The following is a 17,764-nucleotide window of genomic DNA, read 5'->3' on the forward strand; positions in this document are numbered from 1 at the left end:
GTATGTATGTATGTATGTATGTATGTATGTATGTATGTATGTATGTATGTATGTATGTATGTATGTATGTATGTATGTATGTATGTATGTATGTAGTGTAAAGGAGGAAATCTAAATATGATTCTGTTAATTACCTGCTTCATGTTGACTTCCAAACATAATAAGGTGTAAATTTTATTTTTTCATCTTTTATTTCCACTAAAGTTCATATAATTATGCTTAATACTTTTACACTGTGAACATCTGAACACCAAAGTCAGAATCGTGGTTGATAAAGCTGATCTTTCTAATCTGATTCTAAAAAGGTGGCAGATCCTTTGAACAAATGTTCCAAATGATTTTTATCCCAGGTTTACCCAACCATAGCTCGATCTCTTGGGATGGGTTTCTGCACCTCGTTCAGTCGGATTGGAGGGATGATCGCTCCATTTATTGCACAGGTGTGTTCAAGGTCCAGCTCAAAAACACCATTTTCAGATTGCTGTTGCTGTGTCTCATTGCTTTATGTACTTCAGGTGCTCATGTCTCGGTCTGTGATTCAAGCTCTCACTCCGTTTGCGGTGGCTTGTGTCATCTGTGCTCTGGGAAACTTCCTGTTACCGATAGAAACCAGAGGTCGAGCTTTGCTGGTGAGAAATGTGATCTTTTTATAACAACTATTTTCCGCTGTCATGTGTAACTGAAACTGTCTTTATTTTTCAGCAAAACTCCTGAGGATTTCCCTGCACAGCTTCTATTAGATTTGTTTCAGCGTGTTACTGGACCTGGAGGTCTGGAACGTTTCTGTTCATATTGTCAAAGAAACACAAGTTTGGCGTTTTGTTTTATTGGACTTGTTCATATCTAATCAATCCAAAGCTTCTTTTGTTATGAAATACAAGAAGTAAAAACATCTGTTACAGTAACATACTGCAGTTACTGCAAACATTTTTCCTGAGACATTCAGAACTTTGTTTAACTTTGTTTCTTGCTGTAACAGGTTTTTCATTTCAGTCTCTTAAATGCCCAAAATAAAACTGATTAATCCATGTGGAGAGCGGCATGTGAATATTGTTTAGATACACTTTCAGACATTTTATCTATCATGTCTATAATGTCTAATTAAAAATCTGAAAGAAAATTAATTGCGCAATTCACTTCAGTAGTCTTATTTCAGAAACAAAACTGTTTCCACTTTGTTTCATAAGTGCTCATCACGTGTTGCTTACTTTCAAATGAAGCTGAAATAGTTTCTGAGGTAAAGAGGGACATTTGGTTTGGTCAGCAACAGCTTCATGCTCGGACACTGTTGGTTGCTGAATGTCTATTCTGGGTGGAGGAGTTGGTGGGTTTCTTGGTGCTGCTGCTGTATCGTCTAGGCTGGATGAGTCTGGAAATCCTTCGTTTGGTGGATTTTAGCGAATTGGGTGCTCAGTCTGCTGGGGATCTGGGAGATCACCAACCTCCCTTCAACCGTCTGGACGGCATTAACTTGACCTCAGGTAACAAAATAAAGAACCTCTGTGTTATTTTTGACCAGGATACATAATGTAATCCCATAACAAACAGGTTTCTAGGAGTTCATTCTTTCATCTCCAAACCAATGCCAAGATTCTAATCATTCTGTCCAGGACTGATGCTGATTAATATATTATTTAAATATTAAAGGATATCTGTCTAAAAGGTTTGAAAAAGGGTGTAATTCTAACGATTTTACTTGGAGAAAGAAATTAGGACAGCAAAAATAAAATGTTGCAGTGTAATGATGTAAAGCAGGGGCCCCAAACCTTTTCCTGAGGGCCACATAACTTTTCCCTTCTCTGCTGGGGGCCGGAGTCAGTTTGTAACAGAAAAAGTGAGACGATTGCAGGAGAGTCTACATGTAAAAATGTATTGTTTTCCAGAAAGCACAATCAAATAACCCTCTCTGGGTTCTTCACAGAAAAAATCCAGGAAGGATYATAGTCCGTATTTTCCTAACTATGAGCCGCACTGGACTATAAGCCACAACCCCAAAGTTTTTTTTTAAACCAGTAAACATATAAGCCTCAGATTTCTCTTCCTCTCCAGGTTTTCCACAACGATGCAGCAGCAGCAGAGGGACGGACATCCAACATCTGAGTCATAACAGGTCAATTAAATATCACATTTATTATGTTGAAAAAGAAAAAGCTGCCAAGTTTAGATTTAACTGAACTGATTACTGTAGTTTCTGAACCGTAACTGTAACAAAGTGCTGATCCTTCGTGTTGCTACTAGCATGAGCTAAATGAAAATGGGCGCTTTCTTCTTCTTCTTCTTTAGATTTCAACAGCAGCTTGCATCCATTATTGTTACACTACTGCCACCTACTGGATCCTCATATGTATACCTCAAATTCTCATAATGATCCCAGTATTCATAGGCGTAGGAAGCGGGGGGGGCGGAGGGGACATGTACCCCCCAATGTTGGAGAGAGTCACATTCGTCCACCCCAATAATTTCACTGCAGTTTCGAAGAATTTCGAAGAACAAAACTTGTTTTTTAGATTTTATTTTTGTTGGTCAAACTGATGTATTGAGTTTAAAACTGCTGAGTCCTATTTTATTAGCTGTTTTCCACTTTGGTTTTATAAAGAAGTAGAACCAATTCAATTGTAAGTCAATTTATATCAATGCATTTTTACCAATAGTCAAATGTCTTTTGACCAATAAGATACTCCAGAATCTGTTAGCCTGTTGTGAGGCAAATGCTAAAGTGAGTGTTCATCCTGGAATGACAGTCATTATACTATGCATAACTTTAATCTGATTATTGGATTGTAAATAGTACATGTTAGAATACTTGTTACTGAAACCAGGGTCAGATTAGAGTAGCGCATTACTGATGTGTTGATGGCATAATTGTTTGACATTTCTACTCAAGGTATTTACTGATCTGTCAGGTTTACGATATGCGTCCCCCCCAATGACAGACTCGTTCCTACGCCCTTTCCAGTATTATTTAAAAAACTGTTAAATAGCATTTCCCCTCAATGCTATTTAACTGATCAAAATTTTCAAATTTCAATTCCCTATTAAAACCTAATTCCATTTTAATGGGCGCTTTCTTTTATTTTCAATGTTTCACTCTGTAATGGTCTCACTATGGTGTCTTGTACCAAAACTAACCATCAGCCTGACTTTCACACGAGTCAGGATTAATTAGTTCTTCCTTTATTTCCATGTAGAATGGAGTGAAACTGTCAAAACACAAACTACTCAGGATGAGCTCAGAGCAGCTTACAGAAGTGTTTTACATTCAGTTACACACATTAGAAGTACAACAGTTACAGCAGCTACCTCAGAATGCTATGAGCGGCAATGCTTAGAAATCTTAGCAGCCTGCTAGTTAGCAATGACGTAGCACATAATCAAATCACCCGCAGGTATTTCCAAAACTAATTCAATAAACAAGTTATTTATTTTATCATATGTTAACATAAAGGCTCGTTTTGAAGTATAAGCTGCTACTTATAGGTATTGCTTTGAAGAACTCGACCGGAATGCAGCGTTCATAACAAACACTGTGTTCATCTGCTCTACCGCTAGCAAACAACCGTACATAACATAAAAGTCAAGTAGTTCCCTAAAAGTCCAACAGATGGCAGCAATGCGCCATGCAAAACAAAACACCCAGTTTACAGGACACACTTCCTGCTACAGAGCCCCCTGGTGGTTGAAGAAAAATCTACATATAAGCCGGAAAATACAATATATGAAAAAAAATCTGAATGCTCTCTGGTATTGTTCAGGGGGCCGGACCAAATGTGGAGGCGGGCCGGATCCGGCCCGCGGGCCGTAGTTTGGGGACCACTGATGTAAAGCATGTAGTATGTTGTGGGTTATCAATTAAAATGTACAAACTGGCTTTAAAATAGCCTGTATTTGTTCGGCACTTTATCTAGTCCAGAGGACTCCAAAGCTCCTCTCTATGTTCAGTCATTCATATTGATGTTGGAGCCTCAGCTGCCGGCCAGACTGAGGGACCAGCGCCCCCTGTTGGCTGAGTGTCTTGCCCAGGGACACAACAAAAGGGGCAGACAGAGTGGGAATCAAACCGGCAACCCGCCGAGTGAGGGATAAACTCCTAACTCTGTAGCCAACATTGTCCCAATACTGAAAACATATTTAATTGGATAAGTAACTTTTTCTTAAATGGAAATGTACGAGTTAGAATATGTGACCAATTACAGATGCATGCAGCCTGCAGGTGTCTGGCTGCAAAGGGAACAAAGCAAGGAAGTCATTGTGTTTTCTATAATGATTTATTCACAGAAAGTGGAAATGGAAGGGCTGGTTGTTTCTGCTGAAGACAGAGCCGTTAGTCAGAGGGACCAAATGTTGAATTTACTGGAAACAAAATCCATCATGTTATTATTAAATAAAGAAATTAACATTTTAATGGGGGTTTAAATCGTTGAAAAAACAAAAGTTTTGTTTACACCTACTATCAAATTTCAAAATTTAATTGTAATTTATATGATAAAGAATTAAAGTGAAACAATGTTTTTAGGGATATAGTTTGAGCAAATAACAGAAAGTTATTGATAAATGTAAGATGACTGTAAACATTGTTATGTTTATCTGGAAATGACTGAGGCAGAAAGAGGAAATGATGTCAAATATAGATTATGACATAATTGTTTATGGATCAGCAGCAAAACCAGGTCTGGAAAAACTGGACAATATTCAATATCAAGCATTAAGAATATGTACAGAAGCATTTTCAGTCAAGACATGATAAATGTTAGAATTATTACACAACTAGAAATTAACTATTGGATCAGTTTACAAGGAAATAAATGAATCATCCAACAATAGAGACTCTACAGAAATATTGGAAAAGAAAAGGAGGGAGAACCTAGCAGTGAGTCCAACGTGCAATATGAACATGGATCCTACACAAAGCAAAAGTAACACTTTCATACAAGACAATGGATAAATGGATTGTTTTAATTCATGTACAATACAGAAATATACAAACAACTTTCATGATTATGTCAAGATTTAGACAGCCTCGTTAAAAATATCCAACTGGAGAAATAGGAATAGTCTGAATTTCAGATAAAAGAAGGTAAATGAATTACAAATGACTTGTCAGCATAAACCAGCAAAATATTAGCATTATTACTAACAGTACAATGCACAGAAGAAATAAGACCTTTATTTTTTGTGCACCAGACATTTCATAAGAAACAGCAACAGTCATTATTTAGATGATGAGACTAACATCTGTATTTATTTAGGTACCAGCAGTACCTATTGGGAGGAAGAGAAACAAAACAGCATGTAGCACCAATCAGATAAATCAACTTTACAGTAATTACAAGGAAATCAGAAGAATCAAGTATAATTAAACAAAAATGGCAGAAAAAATAAAATGAAAATAAAGAATCTTGAGACAGATTAAGACAGATGAGATCAAGGAGAAACAGAAATGTAACTAACAATATTATGGATTTCGTAGTTCATTGTCTTCAACATCACAACAGGAAACAGAAATGTTATTCAGCATCTTTGAAAAACAAGACAGAAAGATTAATGTTGTAGGAAATGAGAACAAAATAAAGAAATATTTAAAAGTCTACATAAAGATTCAAAATGTAAATGTATTAAAATTTTAATTATAATTCTTTTTAGACAACCGAAGATGATTAATAAAATATGATCACTCCGACTAAAGGTACAAAATAAGACATGTCGAGCCACACTCCGCACCACTAGGGGGCGGAAATACATACATTATGTTTCATGCCAACTTCCCAATGAATTATGAAGAAGAAGTAGAAAAGAAAAATAAGAAAAGGGAGAGGAGTTTGAGGCCGTTTCTAAGGTAAGGATGGGTCGAGGTGGTTCTGTTAGGTTCGGTCACTTCCTGTGTGTCCTGTGGCTCGGTTCTGCTCGGTTCTGCTCATGTGTGTAATGACACAATCCTACAGACGCCTTTAGCCTCCGGACTTCCATTGTCGGACAGGTCGGGTTATCACCTCTGGACATGGTGCTGATGCCGCTGGTTCGGGTTAAGGTTCAGTTCTAGAGAGGATGATTCAACCAGACTTTGTTGACAAAGCATCACATTTTACCGTCCCAGGCCCAGATTGATGTTTTGTAGGGTTTTTATGAGCTACCGAGCAGAAAATGGCCCAGAACTTGACGCGTCGGTTCCTTGAACCCACAGCTGCGTGGTTACCTGCCCTCCAGAGAGCAGCGGTCAGAACCAGAGCAGCGGTCAGAACCAGAGCAGCGGTCAGAACATGCGACGTTAGCTCTCTGTTAAAGATTAGCGTCGTGCATACGTGGTGCATTACGGTAATAGTGTGCAATGGAAAATGTACTTTTGACTTTGTACTTAGTTTTAAGAGTGACGTCAATGGGTAAAAGAGAGGGGCGTGACGTCATGTTGGTGTGTAGTGGTCATCTGGAGGAACGGGAGATTTTAAAAACAGAATATTCCATAGCAAAGGTGGAAAAAGAAAATGTTATTTAAGAGATGCCATTGACTTTCATGCATACTATGTCCAGAATAAATGTTTCCTGATTTTCCAGTTGTGGAGATGGACCCAGGTGAATATCACAGTCAGCCTCCAGATAATATCTAACCCTATTACCAAATAAACAATTATTTGATTATTTGCTTTGTGGAGTTATCAATAGTAACAAAATTCTTTCACACATGTTTTTTAATTCAGTGTTGTTTTGGATGTAATTAAGATACAAAGAAAAAAGCAGCAGTATGTAACTGTACTAAAGAAGATGTTTTTTAAACTAATTGTTGAAACTGTCGCTATGTTGTGACAGTCTGAGTCAGATAATCTGGGATCAATCTCCTCGGCCTTCTCCAGTCTAGTCCTGTTCACATCTGGGCAGGTTAAAGGGTCATTCCACCAGTTTTCCTCTGTGTTTGTGTAGCAGAAGAAGAAACATCATGTGATCAGGTCATGTGGCGGTCTTTGGGTCAGATCTGGGTTTTCAGGTCACAGTTAGGTTGTTGCATTCTCTGGTTGAATCTGACTGACCTGAGATCCTGTCTTTGTTTCTCTGTAAACGTCAGGTTGTCATGGAGATTGCTGTTACCATGGAGGAGGATGCGAACGTTGGCACGGTGAACCCTAAGGTCCACCCTTCTCCTGACAGAGATCCGCCTAAAGCTGTGTCCAGCCAGGCTCGGCGCCGGCCCATGGGGCGCAGGGGCCAGAAGGCAAAGAGGCGGGGCCTCACTGAGAAAAGGCGGGGCCTCGTTGAGAAAAGGCGGGGCCTCGTTGAGAAGAGGCGTGGCCAAGAGAAGGAGGGCGTGACGGTGAAGAGGTCATTGAGCGATGGGAAGCGACGTTGGGACAAGAAGCATTACTGCGTCTTCTGCCGCCGACCACAGGTCAAGATCGCTCGCCACCTCCTCAGGAAGCACGCCGACCAGCAGGAAGTTCTGGCCGCCAGCGCCCTACCCACCGGGTCCAAACAGCGCCACCTGCTGCTGGAACACCTACGCTGCAGAGGCAACTACCTGCACAACATTGAGGTGGGTTACTTCTCTAGACGGAGATGTTTCAGGGTACTCCGGGGGGTTCTGGGTCAGTTCATCATCAGGTTCTGGTTGAATTATCCTCATGAAGTCAGAACCAGAAGTTCAGAGGCCCTGAAGCTGAGAGAAAGATATGTTCTGGTTCTGAAATGCTGGGTTAGTTCTAGACCAGATGTAACCGGAACAGAACCTTCCATTAGAGTCACTGTGTCTCTCCAGAATATTTTCCCAGAAGTGTTGAGGATCCTCAGGTCATCAGGGTGGTTCTGGTAAATGGGTCTTTGGGTTCTTCTGGGTCAGTTCATCCAGGTAACGGGAACTGAATCTGGGAATGTTTTCCCCAAATTCATTCAAGACCCTTTGGCAACTTTTTATGCCAAAAGATATAAAAAATGTTATTTTATTAGCATCTTTTTGTTGCCCTTTATGAAAAACGCAGCGCTGTGTAGTGGGACACAGTTCATACAAAACGTTTGTAGAAGCTTCAATCCACTCAGTGCCAAAAGTATTCATAGCCAGTCCTGGCTTAATGTTTTGATTTTTATCACAGGGAAATTCAAAAGTTCTGTCTTCTACAATAACTTTCAATGGTTATTTTTTATGAGGCTCCATAAATTTCTGACTGAATGCTGAAGTTGTGTCTCTGCCTGATGCAGAGTAACCCTGTGAGGGATTCACCCTCAATAACTGGACCCATTCTAACTAATTCAACCGGTAAATGTTTTTATGAGGGGGAAGGTCGATTTATTTATTTAAGATTTTATTCTAATCATTCTCTCATTCGGGCTGCACAGTGGTGCAGTTGGTAGAGCTGTTGCCTTGCAGCAAGAAGGTTCTAGGTTTGATTCCTGGCCCCGGTCTTTCTGCATGGAGTCTCCATGTTCTCCCTGTGCATGGTGGGTTTTCTCCGGTTTCCTCCCACAGTCAAAAAACATGACTGTCAGGTTAATTGGCCTCTCCAAATTCTCCCTAGGTGTGTGTGCATGGTTGTTTGTCTTGTGTGTCTCTGTGTTGCCCTGCGACAGACTGGCGACCTGTCCAGGTGACCCCGCCTCTCGCCCAGAATGTTAGCTGGAGAGGCAGCAGCAGCTCCTGACCCCACTAAGGGACAAGGGTGTTAGAAAATGGATGGATGGCATTCTCTCCTTCTCTTTGAGGTCACCTGGTCATGTGTTGCCATGGAAACGCGCCCATGAGTAGTGCTGATATTTTACACACAAGTCGCAGGTATAAAGATGAACATGGTGAGAGAAACGGGGGTTAATATACGCTGACCTTTGACCTGCGGTGACGATGCGCTGCAGCCACAAACTGTATCTGTGGACAATAATAAACTACAAAGAGTCAAAACTCACATAAATCCACTGAAAGCTGATTCAGTTATTTAGACCAAGAATCAAACCTGATGATTTTATTGTTTCAACGATGAAACTGAACCACATTTATCCTCAATAAGCTGAAAATAAAGAAAATAAAGTAAAGGAGGGTGAAACCATGAAGAGGAAACTCATCGTCTGAAAGCATCTGTGGCTCATTTCATTCTGACTGGAGAGAAAACAGCTGGTCAGCAGATGGACCCACCAGGTTTGGTTCTGAAGGTCCATCAGCAGCTGATCCAGGTGAGCCTGAGGAGCTCTGATGGAGGATTGATCACTGATCAGATTGATCAGCTTTAGATTCATCCTGGATCTGAGCAGAACTTGGAGCCCAGCGGTACCGGTACCGGTCCAGCTGCAGCCAGTGGAGCCGGCCGCTTTGTGAAAGCGCCTTATGGACAGAAAGCATCAAGTAAATGAAGCTCCTGCTGCTGATTCCTGTCTGCAGGACAAACGTCCACATTCCCACTCAGCTGCTCTGCTGCCTGTAAATCCGGATTGATGAAGGAAAGATGAGCAGCACGGATTCAAACATCTGGTTTTTTAGTGCGTCGCATTTTTCTAAATTTGTCCTACGCCAAGTTTTAGTGTGAAAACTGCAAACTCTTATGCATGAGGCCGTTGGTGTTTTCAGTCAACCTCACTGGCGAAATCAACAGTTTAAGAGGAATGTTTTGGATTTTGTTTGGGCCCAGATTGTTTTTTTTTGCTTTAGGTTTGAGTTGCTAAAGTTAATTCTAATTATGTAAATGTTTTGCTATAAATATAGTTGAGCACATACGTGTATTTTCTATCTGGAAATGTAAATACTGTCTCCACCCCTTAATTAGACCTGGTATGAGGTAATGATTTTACTTAGAACAACCATCAACCTCTTATTGATGGTTGAGAAAGGTGGAAATGATGTCGTAAACTGCAGAAGGGTTTTAAACAAAGTATGTGTAAAAAAGATTCAGAGCTCTACAACTTTTGGATCCAGCCTGGTTTTTATCTTTTTGGTGGCCATTATTTTGTTACCTTGGCCATTTTTGTAGGCTTGAAAAGATTTTGACACGGCTCTTAAATTCAACATGGCCAGTTTGACACATTTCACAGCCTTTGACTGGAGGATTTGGGTATTGATAGAATAGATGGAATAGGGGTGAGGCTCTAGAAGGCTCTAGACTGAAAGTAAGAACTACAGTTTTATGATTTCTAAAATGTAGTGGAAGCCGATGTAAAGACATTTAAACTGGAGTCATGTTGGTTAAAACACTTTCAGCAGCAATCTGAACTGTCTGCAAACGGTCAAGGTCCTTCTTATTCAATCACATGAAAATACTGTTTTAATTATCCACCTCAGGTGTTTCTTGGGGTTTTGACCTGGGTCTCTTGCTGTTCATCGTCTAACTTCTCCACATTTGTTACATTTTCCATAAACATATTCACTTTCACTGCTACATTGATGAGATCCAGCTCTATGTCATCCAACCCTAATTCCACACTCTCGCCTTTGGGACACGACATCTTCATGTGTCAATGGTTACTAGGATGCAGGTTGGATGTTTCTTAGGAGGACCAGTCTGTTGCTGTTTCAGCCTGAGCCAGACATGAACTCCTCCAGGATTCTCGGAACATCCTTGAATAATACCTCTGTTTTTCAGGGAACAGAGGTCAAAGATCTTCCCGTTGACCTTTGACTCTGTTAGTTGTTTAACCTGTAATGTACTTGTTTCAAAGTCCGGCTGACTTACTGTGTGTCCATCAGGTGATCCGTCAGGGACGCGGCGAGATCGTCCCGTGGCGGCAGCCCTCAGAGAAGTTTGATGTTGATGCCAGGAACTACCTGCCCTGTCCTCTCTGCCTCGGCTTCTTCCTCCGAGCCGACCTCTGGAGACACCAAGTGTCCTGTCGGAAAAAGCTTGCCATTGACCCGTCCAAAGGCCCTAGCCCCTCAGTGGAGACCTCCTCTGACGAGGCATTTCCTTCTTTAGAGTCCATAGGTGAACTTACCTTAGATCCAGCTGAGAAAGTGCCTGCACAGGCCTCGAATCAGAGCTCTGAGCACGAGAAGAGTCAGATCCTGACTTCTGAGCCCAGTGTAAATCAGAACCAGGACTCGGCACAGAACCTCCCTAAGAGAAGGACCAGAGTTCAGGCTGCAGCATCCCGCCTGCTGCCGATCTCTAGCAGTGCGTCAGAGGGCGTCAGTGAGATCCTGCACCGCATGAACCAGGACAACGTCTCTTATGAGGTCTGTACACCTTCACCTTCTAATGTTTACCTGTCTCTCACTCTGTCCACTCTCTAACTCCTCCCTCTGTGTCTTCCCAGGTGAAGTCTGATTGGCTGATTTGTAAGTACGGCAACAAGCTGCTGGAGAACCAGGACGGCAACCAGCGGAGCTATGAGTATGTCAGCCAGAAGCTCCGGGAACTTGGTCGCCTGCTGCTGGCCGCTAAGTCTCTGGACTCTGAGGTCCAGACCCTGCAGGACCTGCTGGCACCGGGTCAGCTCAGCCTGGCACTCTCTGCTGCCAGGAAGGCTGCAGGCTACCGGTGGAGCCGGCCCCCGCTGTCGGTGAAGACCACCCTGAAGACCGTCTGCGACATTGCCATTGGAGAAAGTCTTTTGGATGGAGACTGGGAGGCTGCAGCCAGAACCACCGACTTCTACCACTTGCTGGGGAGTGAGTGGGACAACCTGGGCCTCCAGAACCCTGATCCAGAACCGGGTAAGAACTGAGTCCACCTCAAACAGGTATCTATCGGAAGTACTTGATCACACATTCCAGTTTTGATTCTGCAGCTGCAGCAGATGGAGGAACCAAACCCAAGAAACGAACGGGCCTGACCAGAATCAACAAAGACCCGAGAACCGATGGTGAGTTCTGACCCAGACTGATGAAAGCTACTGATCACAAACCAAGAGTCGTTTTCCAGCAGGAGGTCCTCTACATTTTCAGGTTTTTCTCCTGTAATGACACCACCCGTCCACCAGATGGTGCTGTTTTCACCCTAGTCTGTCTCCCTGCAGTGCTGTCCAGATTTGGGTCCAGCCCTGAGGTTCCCTTGGTTCCTCCAGAGTCCAGACTACAGAACCCAGCCCCAGGTGGGTCATAAGTCCATCATAACCTCTGTAGGTCCATCTTGTCTCTGGTCTTTTAAAGTGTCCTCTGTCCTTCAGTTCCTTTCTGTCCCAGGAAGGCCCAGCGCCGGCCCTGGTCTTCTGCAGAGAAGGACGCCATCTGGAGACAGTTAGGGGACCATGTTCTGCTCCAGACAGTACCGGGCAAGGAGGTCTGTCAGCGCTGTTTGGATCTGGAACCAGTCCTCAAGGGGAGACACTGGAAGGACGTTAAGAACCAGATTCACAACCAGATCCAGAGCCAGAAGAAGCAGCAGTTCCACGCTCAGATGAACCAGGAGGAAAATCAACAAATCCAAGCACAGAACCAGAACCAAAAGAAGCAGAACCTCCAGTCTGACCAACCACAACATAACCAGCAGAAGCAGCCACATCAGTCCCAGGTGGAACAGATCTGTCAGAACTCTCAGTACCAGAAGAGCTCACAATACCAGGTCCCGATGAACCACCAAGCCCACGATAGTGTCCGGAACCAGAAGAAGAAGCTGGACCAGCAGAACCAGGTCTACCCCCCTAAGAAGCAGCTCTTCCAGACCCGAATGGACCAGCAGAACCCCTGTGAGGTCCACAAGAAGCAGCTGTACCAAATGGACCATCAGAACCAGCAGCTGGAGACCCGGGACACATCCGTGTTGCCGGTTCCACCTTACGATCCGGACGGACCACTCCGAGCTCACGGACACTCTCTGTTGGACCGGGAACCTCCAATCACTCCATACCCGGTTCTGATCCGGACCCCTGGGCCCCACATGGAACCTCTATTGACCAGAAGTGACTGGACCGAGGAGGCACTGGTTCAGAACTACCAGATAAACCGACCGATGGGCCAGAACCTCCTGCAGCACGTACCTACAGGAGGAGCACCATCGGACCCGCACTCTGGACGGGTCCACTTCTGATGGACAGGTCCAAAGGTGCCACGTCTGTCTGTTGTATCGGAACCAGATCAACTGCCTTAAATTATCAAGATGGGAAGTTTATGATTTGCTGCTAAAGTTCTGGTGTTTGTCCTGAACTGGACCAACCTGTAGCATTGACAGTGTTGGGTTGGTTGATTAGTTGACTGGTTTCTGAACCCGATCCAGATTAAAATCACATTCTGCAATCAGAGGTTCTGTGAGTCTTCTGGTGCCAGAAATGGACCTGAGCTCAGATGGAGAACTTTAAGGTCCAGAGACCAAGCAATAAAAAGCAGAAACTTTTTCAGCCTGGCCCGGGAGTTTGGACCAAAGCTTCTCAGTGAACCCATACTAGTTCCTCAGCTACTGTTTCCAGATCTCTCCTCAGATTTTCTGTAGAACCCGACCTTCCTGTGGTTCCTTTAGAACCCTTCCTCAGGCTGAACCCATCTCTGAAATCTTAACTCATGGAAAAGTTCTGGTTGGTCCAAAAGTCATCATTCTGACAGAGATCCAGAGCCCAAATGAATCATAGCAGAACCATACTGATTTAATCTGATGGTTCCTCTTGGATCCGTTCCAGTTGTTTCACCCAAGTATATCCAGGGTTCTTCTGGGCTCCTGGACCGGGCTAATGGTTGGGTTCTAGATATGGGCCAACGGGCTCCAGTGCCCCTGTAGAACTGGTCCCGTCACCTGTTATGGTCCCAAACCTTGACCAGTTGGTCATTTGGACCAGTTTCATTTTTTACCTTTATATTTTTATTTGAACAATGAATTAGTAATGAAGGTGTTGCTCTCTTGGCTTCAGTGATTAAATATTCCTGTTTTGTTCTCTTTCTTTCTGTGCAGCATGATACCTGTGATCCCACCCGGCCCGGTTCAGTTCCCTTTATGTTTCAGGTGGTTCTGGTTTCAATGCGAGCCAGTTACCTTGTACCAGGAGAAGTTGGTTCTGATGCACCATACATCTGAAATAAAGTTGCTCCTAAAAATGGACCTGTCTGGTTCTTCATCTGGTCTCTGGTTGTTCAGGCATGATGACGTTCCAATAGACCTTCGAGGTTCTGTTCCAGGTTCTGCTCCTGGTTTCATGATGTTTAACCTCTCAGCAGCACCACTCGGAGTGCTTCTTCTGGGTTCTCCCTGCCTGAGGTTCTGACTGGTCCAGGATCTGTGAAGACGTTCTCACAGAGCTGACATCTGTCACCATGGTAACAGAGACACCATACTGCACAAATTTCATGATTAATTCTGTGAAAAGCTGATTCAATCAGAAGGAGCCATGTTTGCAGGACTCTGGTGTCCCCAGCAGGGGACGATGATGAACGATTGGCCAATCAGATGGGAGAGTCCAGAGTTCTGTATGTACACAGTGGAAACCACACAGCACAGATAACAACCAGTCGCCATTCAACTTCAGACATATTTAGAGTTTTATTCAATTAAATGCATAGAAAAAACACATCAGCGTCACACCAAAATCATCAAGAAGTCCAAACCATGAAACAGGCATTAATTACCTGAGAAAAGTAAAAAAAAATGAACAAAATGCAAAAATAGGAGAAAAGCAAAGGCGCCTTTGCTTGTGCAGTCGCAAAACAAAGCAATTCGGCTTGTTGCTGAGACTTTTATTAAGAGGTGTATTCTGTTCATTTTAATCAGAAGAGGAAGAATTAAAATCTTCTGCCTGAAAAATACTTTTCTAAGATCAAAGTGTTATTTTCTTTTGAATGAAGACGGATGTTTTTTATGACCCTGTCCCAAGAGGAAGCTCCACTCTGTTGGCAGGACCAGATTGTTTTACACCAGCTGTTAAATTTGATCAAAGTGGTCAAAAGGTTAAACTCACCCATAGAGCCACGACCCCCTGTTAACGCCTGCTCAGTCCACAGAGAAGCTAGCTGTGTTTTAAATTCTAGAGAACTACAAGCTGTTATTTTAATTCAACTTAGTGTATAATGTTTCAATAGAAATATCCCACATAAGATTACGCTAATTGAACCATGTATATAATTTGAAGTGAATTTTCTTATTTGAGACACCATTAATTTGATCTAATATTGAACAAGTTTTTACAACTAGCTTATTTAAAATTTATTTTCTTAACACTGTTGACCAACCATGGTACAGAATGTTTTCCTTTTGCATTGGTTTTAAACTTTGGCTTTGAGCATGTGTAAATAGTTTGGTCAAAAGGCCAAGGCAGCTGATCTTCCTTGCAGTGGAGGACATTTTGTGTGAGTTCAACACAAAAACAATCTTCGTTGGGCTTCTTGCTCTTCCTTTTATCGTCCACTAGATCTAGGCATTGCCATGTGAGGTTGAATCTGGTTCACTGTGTGACAGCCATTTTCAACTTTAGCCATTTTCAACTTTAGCATTGCTTCCTGTTGCATAAAGATGGTCCAAATGAAACACACTGAGGTTTGTRGATTAGAGCTGAGAAAATGGAACATATTAAGAGGTCAGATTCCTTTTGCAAGATATTGTAAATGTCATGTTGGGTTCCAGTTTCTTTACCCACATATAGAACACCACCAGGAGAACAGATAATCAGATAAAGTTTATTTTAACAATGATGAGAATGTGAGAATCCGAGTCTGGTCCTTGGGAGGGGCTACCGGGGTCGTCTGTTTTCTGAAGAGTAGTGAGAAGAAAATGATGAGTTTGAGGTTATTGAAAAAATGGAATCTTTGAGAAGGAGACTTTAACCAAAGAGGAGATACTCTGGGCTCCAGGGTTGGGTCTCTGTGGGAGTTCTTGAAGTGATTCAGGTTCCAGTGAGTTCTTGATAGAATGAGTTCTTTGTTGGAGATGAGGAGGAGCAAGGTGTTGGCAATCAGCTCCTCATATACTCTAGGATCATTACCTGATAGATCACAGGTGCACTGGCTGAGTCAGCAGGCACGCTCTCCACAGGTGAAGCCTCCAGTCGCCCTCTAGTGGATGAAAAGGAAGCAGCAGGCAGACAGAAACTCCTTCCCCCACAAAGAAACAAAAAACCCTGGTTCCCAACATGCTGGAGTAATTATTTTATTTAAAAGTTTAATAGGACAGAATCCAAGACCGTTCAATTTTTATCCAATCAAACTTTAAATTTTTCCAAATCTGTTTCTGCTCAACCTGTAAAAGCAACAAACATATTAAAAATAAATTCTCATTGTTTCAGAGAAACATTTTAACTCCATGTGTGATATTTTATTGGAACATCTTTATTCATAACTAACTGGAAAAAGATTTGGACTTTACCAAATATATGATAATTAATAAAAATTGTATTTTAAAAATATTCACAGAATTGACTCATCCAAAGTTTTTCTACAATGTTTTAACAATAATATGGATATTATGTGCTCTTTTGTGAAGGAAACACAGAAGATGTTTGATTTATTTTGGCCTTCTCTCTGTTCATTTTGCAAAAGTATTTTCATTGTGATTTCTGCTTCTATTGAACCGTATGTCTCCATTTGGTTTGAACATGTTGTTTTGCTTCATTAACTATCCAGCACAGCTGGAGATCGGCACCAGCACCTCCCGACCCCACTAAGGGACAAGGGTGTACAGGAAATTGATGGATGGACGGACGGACGGACTTTCCAACAGCTAATTTTTTAAAATATTAATCTTATATACTTAGCCAAATGGCACATGCATACATGCCATAACACTAATAAAAAAAACACTTCTTTCCATTTTCACCCTAACCCAATGAGGTCAAACAATATATCAAACTATTGGACATTCCACCAATACTAAAGCTATTAAAATTTGCACTTTATGTTCTCATTAATATATTTATGTAATACTAGGCTGATGTACTGCCTCAATGTTTGTTGCCCCCTGGCGGTCATTATGTCACACTCTATGCTGTTTTTGTAATATGTATTTTGTGTCTCAATCAAGATTATAAACAAACAGAAAAAGACAGACACATCCTGGAAGGCGTGCCATGTGCATGCTTGGAGGAGAGAGAGGGCGGAGGGGTGAGTGAAAGGATTTTAAGGCACTCCCCCTGCTGGCAGCCCCATGCATAGCATTATAAAACAACATGGAGCTATAATATACAAGTACATGGAAACAGAAATGAAAAATACTTCTACAAATAGATGTGCTGTGATTGGTCTTACAGTGTATTACAATAACATGATTGAATATATATATGTTTGGAGAGCTCCATTTTCAATGACAGTCCTATGCTGCCATCTAGTGGAGGGTTAGGCATATAGGATGAAACCCACTTGCACATTTTTTCAGCAAACAAAATGAACTAAAAGTGGTAGGGGGACAATCTTAGCACAGAGAATATGTGGAAGGGGCCTCACATACTCTCCAAGTTTGGTCAGTGTGGCTCCTTCCTTTGACCCAGCTGCCATTGACCTCCATTCATTTGAAGAATTGCTCACTCAAAACAACTCCAAAAATATACGTGCTCTTTTTACCAAACTTGGTTTTCTATGCTCCGTCCACCCCTCTGAATGTTCCCACCACAATTTGGCGGTCCGAGCTAAAGACTCCCATTCATTTTTCTCTCTAGTCAGTCTGGCTAGGAATATAGAGCTGGGTTTTAACCCTCAGTGGCCTCTTACTTCAACTTAGCCAGATTTTATTCCATTTTTATTCATTCATCCATTCCACCAGGTGTCAGAGGCTATAGTTCCTGACACCAGGTGTCAGCGGCTGTCCCTCCTGACACCAAGTGTCAGAGGCTATAGTTCCTGACACCAGGTGTCAGACGCTATAGTTCCTAATACCAGGTGTCAGCCGCTGTCCCTCCTGACACCAGGTGTCAGCTGCTGTCACACCTGACACCAAATGTCAGAGGCTATAGTTCCTGACACCAG

At 42.4% G+C, this 17,764-nt stretch overlaps 2 protein-coding genes across 10 annotated transcripts in view; both read left to right on the forward strand.

The window, feature by feature from the left end:
- svopl (SVOP-like) overlaps positions 1–1,124 on the forward strand; it is a 10,643-nt gene extending 9,519 nt beyond the window's left edge. For all 6 annotated transcript variants that reach the window (XM_017302973.1, XM_017302974.1, XM_008401738.2 and 3 more), the window contains exons 14-16: positions 351–440; positions 516–629; positions 703–1,124. In XM_017302973.1, coding sequence (XP_017158462.1) covers positions 351–440; positions 516–629; positions 703–714 — 216 coding nt within the window. In that variant the 3' untranslated portion in view covers positions 715–1,124. The remainder of the gene's footprint in view (positions 1–350; positions 441–515; positions 630–702) is intronic.
- Positions 1,125–5,741: 4,617 nt separating this feature from the next.
- Positions 5,742–13,919, forward strand: LOC103459832 (uncharacterized). 4 transcript variants are annotated; one of them, XM_008401742.2, is made up of 8 exons: positions 5,868–6,309; positions 7,052–7,516; positions 10,643–11,128; positions 11,209–11,608; positions 11,683–11,757; positions 11,911–11,985; positions 12,061–12,935; positions 13,773–13,919. In XM_008401742.2, exons 1-7 carry the CDS (start codon positions 6,139–6,141, stop codon positions 12,918–12,920), a joined length of 2,532 nt encoding a protein of 843 aa, XP_008399964.1. In that variant the 5' UTR covers positions 5,868–6,138; the 3' UTR covers positions 12,921–12,935; positions 13,773–13,919. The 4 variants fall into 4 exon arrangements, with proteins under 4 accessions (XP_008399965.1, XP_017158489.1, XP_008399964.1 ...); XM_008401743.2 differs by lacking the exon at positions 5,868–6,309 and adding an exon at positions 5,742–5,833 and having other exon boundaries at positions 12,061–13,919; XM_017303000.1 differs by having other exon boundaries at positions 5,867–6,309; positions 11,689–11,757; positions 12,061–13,919.
- The last annotated feature ends 3,845 nt before the right edge of the window (positions 13,920–17,764 follow it).

The sequence above is a fragment of the Poecilia reticulata genome, unplaced genomic scaffold (genome assembly GCF_000633615.1).
Source record: "Poecilia reticulata strain Guanapo unplaced genomic scaffold, Guppy_female_1.0+MT scaffold_125, whole genome shotgun sequence".
Taxonomy (NCBI): Eukaryota; Metazoa; Chordata; class Actinopteri; order Cyprinodontiformes; family Poeciliidae; genus Poecilia; species Poecilia reticulata.